The sequence below is a fragment of the Propithecus coquereli genome, unplaced genomic scaffold, assembly GCF_000956105.1.
Source record: "Propithecus coquereli isolate 6110/MARCELLA unplaced genomic scaffold, Pcoq_1.0 Scaffold88, whole genome shotgun sequence".
NCBI lineage: Eukaryota > Metazoa > Chordata > Mammalia > Primates > Indriidae > Propithecus > Propithecus coquereli.
The window spans coordinates 9499972-9505141 of NW_012155062.1; the positions used below are offsets into that span (position 1 = coordinate 9499972).

General features: G+C 42.1%; 1 protein-coding gene across 1 annotated transcript in view; it reads left to right on the top strand.

Moving 5' to 3' along the window:
- Nucleotides 1-2335: 2335 nt before the first annotated feature.
- RANBP2 (RAN binding protein 2) overlaps nucleotides 2336-5170 on the top strand; it is a 68870-nt gene continuing 66035 nt past the window's right edge. Inside the window, exon 1 of the mRNA XM_012664264.1 lies at nucleotides 2336-2519. Coding sequence (XP_012519718.1) covers nucleotides 2448-2519 — 72 coding nt within the window. The 5' untranslated portion in view covers nucleotides 2336-2447. The remainder of the gene's footprint in view (nucleotides 2520-5170) is intronic.

Below are 5170 nucleotides of genomic sequence, written 5' to 3' on the forward strand. Positions count from 1 at the left end.
AGAAATCAACAAACAAAAATCAGTAGTGTTTCTATACACTAACAATGAACTATCTGAAAAAGAAATGGAGAAAACAGTCCCATTTGTAGTAGAACCAAAAAAAAAAAAAAAAAGAAAGAAATTTTACCAAGGATGTGAAAGATCTGTACACTGAAAACTATAAAACATTGATGAAAGAAATGGAAGAAGATACAAATAAATGGAAAAATATCCTGTGTTCATGGATTGGAAGAATTACTATTGTTAAAATGTCCACACTACCCACAGCAATCTACACATTCAATACAATTCCTATCAGAATTCCAATGACGTTTTTCACAGAAAGAGAAAAAATCCTAAAATTTGTATAGAACTACAAAAGACTTTGAATAACCAAAGCAATTTTGAGCAAAAAGAATGAAGTTGAAAGGCATTACACTGCCCAGTTTCAAACTATTTTACAAAGCTGTAGTAATCAAAACAGTATGATACTTACATAAAAATACATACAAAAAATAGATATATAAACCAAAGGAACAGAATTTAGAGCCTAGAAATAAATCCACACATTTACACAGTCAAATGATTTTTGAAAAAGGTATTAAGAACACACAATGGGGAAAGGGCAATCTCTTTGATAAGAGGTTTTGGGAAAACTGGATATCCACATGCAGGACTAAATTGGACCCTCATCTCATACCATAACATAAATCAACTCAAAATGAATTGTAAACTTGTATTTAAGACCTGAAACTGTACAACTACTAGACAAAAACAGGAAGAAAGCTTCCTGACATTAGGATTGCTTGAGCCCAGGACTTTGAGGTTGCAGTGAGCTACAATGCCACTGCACTGTACTCTACCAGAGCAAGAGTGAGACATTGTCTCAAACAAACAAAGAAACAAACAAAAATAGTACTCTCACAAAGTTGTTGGGAGAATTAAGTTAATAACAAGTGAAGTGCTAAGAAAAGAGCTTGGAACACAGGAGGTGCTTACTTGCTAGCTATGGGTATTGTTATTAACACACTTTTCCAAGGCAAACTCAAGGTTTCACCTATCACTTGAGGTTCATGACTTCCAAGTCCATCAGGGATCTTTGTGCCATCACTTCATCTACCTACCAGGCCATCTCTACCTGACTAAAGTGAAATAAATCAACTCCCTAAAATACAGTCTTCCACCCCAAACCATATTTCCTTTATATGTAATTTCTGTTAATGTACGTCAGTCACACTGGTAACCTTAGAACCATATTTTCCTTTTTTTAATTCACATTTGATAGGATTGAAATAAAACAAAATGCTGTTTTTCCTTCTTTATAAAGGCAATATATTTGTTCATTATAGAAAATTTAGAAAATATAGAAAAAACAAAAACGACAAAAATTACTCAACCCAAAACATCCCAATTTCCAGTAAAAAATTTCCACATATTTGATATATTCCCACATAATTAAGACTCTACTGTATGCACAAATGTGTTCTTTTTAAAACTAAAACGTCCTCACGATTAAAAACAATCTGTAAGCCTTGTTTTAAAATAAGATTTTAAAATTAAAATTCTTAAAGTGAACATTTTTGAAGATTTGAAAAATACAGATGACTCAAAATCTTGAGATGATTACTGTTGACATTTCGGTATGTCCTGTTCTTCTGCTATTGAAATACACATAGATTTGAGGGACTATTTCTATATATGCAGTTGACCTTTGAACAACAAGGGTTTGAACAGCACGAGCCCACTTAGCGGATAGACAATACAGCAGTCGCGGTCTCCCATATACCACAGGGCTGACTGTGGGACTTGAAAAAGCGCGGATCTTGATATACGCAGGTGGTCCTAGAACCAATCCCCGCGCGTATACCAAGGGATGACTGTATTTTAAAAACTGTAATCGTCTACAACAGTATTTATGGCCCACCTTTTAATTATGCACTTTAAAAATATTATAAATTATTTTATGTTCTTTTTAAAAGCATACATGTTAAAATACTTGGTATTCACACGCGTCCGACACATTTAACCCATCATCTCCAAAACATTGTTCTAATTTACACGCTCACCAAATTGGCTTTAGTGTCTTATCTTTCCACAGTAGTGCGCAATGATAATTAAGAACAAACAACCAAAACGCTTAAGAACCCAGCAGGTAAAATGTCTCCTAGACCTGAACATTTCTTTTCCCGCCTCACGCTATGCTGTGGGCGCTGGCGGCGGAAATCTGACCAGGGCCTGGAAGGACGGCGCACAGGGCGGGGCCGACTGGTCATTCTGTGCGCGGAGAGAGCGCCGCCGTCGCCAGCGTGGCGCACAGTGCTGACGCAATACGCAAGTAAGTCGTGAGGCCGCCTTCGCCCGCGACGGCGCTGCGTCACGGGCTTTCGGGCGCTTTGCTCTTAGACACGGCGACTGCTGCGGGGCCGACCGCTGGCCTCCGGCTCCAGTGGAGCCAGGTCGGCGGCGCGATGAGGCGCAGCAAGGCCGACGTGGAGCGGTACATCGCTTCGGTGCAGGGCTCCGCCCCGTCGCCTCGAGAGGTGAGCAGGTCCCGGCGAGACCGGTGGCCTCGCCCTGGCCCGGCCGCGGCCTTGCTCGGCGCCGGTGTCATGGCTCCCGATGGCCGCTGCTCCTTGGCGCGTTCCGTTGAGGCGCCGGCCGGCTCGCGCGGTCCGTGGGCAGCGTGGCGCTCGCCAGCGGGCGGGGGAGGGGTGGGGGGAACGCGACATGTGGGCGGCCGTTGGGGCGGGCGCTTCCTCTTCCTCCTGGCCTACTCTCGACTGTCTTCATTCGCGGGCCCACCCTGGCGCGGGTTTTCTTGGCGGCTCGCGCGCCGCGTCAGGCCTGCATGGCCTAGTCCCCGGGGCTTGGACGCCTACTAGCCTGCGGTGGGCGCCCCGGGTACCGTGTCCGGCAGGGTTTTTCGCGTCTCCCAGACTGTTACTGCTGCGGCGGAGGTCGCAGCTCCTCGGCTTGGTGGAACCCAGCCGGGACTGAGGCAGCCCCGGGGAGGGCTTTTGCCGCTGTGACGGGTGATATCGTACGCATCCAGGCAGGGATAGCCACATTTGCAGTGGCCTGACAGCGCAAATGACATGGGAACTCTTATTGTTTTGAGGCGTTTGTTGCTGGGCCTTTATAAGGGTTCAGCTCCACTGCTCATACTCCTCTCTTTCACTCCCACAACTCTTTGGAAGCTGCTTTTATTTGCCTGAAAAAAAAAAAAAAACCAAAAACGAAAAACCGGAATGTCGGAAATTCTTAATTTCTTACAGACAGTTGTTTACTATGGCTTAGAATTTTTAACCTTTTTCACAACGTGATCTTAGGGCGTTTTTCCTCTTTAAAGGTAAAATAATGTGCTAGATGTGTTTTGGATCAACAAGATTTTAGCAGTTGGATGTAGAGAGTGACGGAAAAGCTGTTAAGGGTAAATGTGTACAGGATTTTGAGTCAGTTTGCCAGAGGTTGAATAAGCACAACTCTGGCGTTTATAAAGCAGGATTTGAGGCAAGTTAGACTTTTCATCAATAAAATCGAGTTGTAACATTGATGGAGTTTGGTAGAATGATCCATGTTAAACATTCAGGGCAGCGCTTGACACATAGTAAGCCCTAAGTATATGTTAGCTGCAATTCATTATTTTTCTTGTTGATGTTAAAAGGGCATTTTTTCAAGGTCTGTTCTGGGGAAGGGGCCTGTAAGAATGAAGATCTAAAAGGAATTAAATATAGGCCGGGCGCGGTGGCTCACGCCTGTAGTCCTAGCACTCTGGGAGGCCGAGGCAGGAGGATCATTTTGAGCTCAGGAGTTAGAAAGCAGCTTGAGCTAGAGTGAGACGCCGTCTCTACTAAAAAGAAAAAAAAAAAAAAAATAGAAATTAGCTGGACAAGTAAAAATACATAGAAAAAATTAGCTGGGCATGGTGGCGCATGTCCCAGCTACTCTGGAGGCTGAGGCAGTAGGATTGCTTGAGCCCAGGAGTTTGAGGTTGCTGTGAGCTAGGATGGCGCCACGGTACTCTAGACCGGGCAACAGAGTGAGACTCTGGCTCAAAAAAAATAAAAAAAATAAAAGGAATTAAATATAAAAGGAAACTCATAGATAGTCATGATTATAAAAACAACATAATTGTGTCTTTTACCATAAGTAGGCCTAGGTTATCTTATTTTGTGCTCACAACAACCCTGTGGATATTGAGACGTGCTGATATTAAAGATTGTTGTCTGTGGTCAGGTAGCTGGGCAGGACTTTGTCAATGGGTCTGTTTTAGTTTCTCTTTGGAACAGTGAGATAGGTTACACCAGCCTATTCCTCCAGAGAAGAGGAATAGATACCTACATACAGATTTTAATTTCAAACTGCTGGCATAGTCATAAATAAGAATGTGGTGATAGAGTCTAAAACAACCTTACTGAGGGTTTCTATAATGCCTCCTGAAATTGACATGACTTTATATATTTTTTTTAAAGCTAGTTTAGAGCCTTCATGAGAGTCTTGGTGGGAACCTTAGCCCCCAAAAGATTAAAAACCACTGGTCTCTACAGAAGTTAGAATGTTCTTTCAGCTACATAACTTTTCCATCAAATAAAATAATGGGGGTAGAATTTTAAGAATTGGTTATTATTGCCACCTCTCTCTTACACTTAAAAAGTATTAAGTTGAAATCGTTTATCTTAGTACCTGGGAATTTCAGTGGAATATAAATCAGTTAGTAAGTTTGGAATATGGGAAGCTATTCTATAAAATTAGGTTTGAGTGAAATGCCAAAACAGGATGCATTGGATAACGTGGAAGGGAGATAGTGGAGGGAGCAGAGGCAGTGGCTGTGAAGAAAAGAAAGAAATTACTATTTATTTCTCTCCCAATTTGGCAGGGGCTGGCCATCTGTGAACTGACCATGCTTTCTAGAATGTCTTGGTTCTGGAGTGGGTTGATGTGTCTGTAATCTCATATCTTCCAGTTTTTCATTATGCTTTCATTTGTTCATCTCCTTCGTTTTGCCTTTTTCCTACTCCCTCATGTCTGCTTTTGCCCTTGCTGAAAATAATCATTCTTTCTGTAATTTTTCTTTTTCCAGATGGCTTATTTTTAGTTTTTCTAGATTCTGTCTAGTTGGCCTCTCATTCTGCAACTGATTCCAACACCTCAGAGGCTTCTTGACAGCTTTTATTTATTTTTTATTTTATAC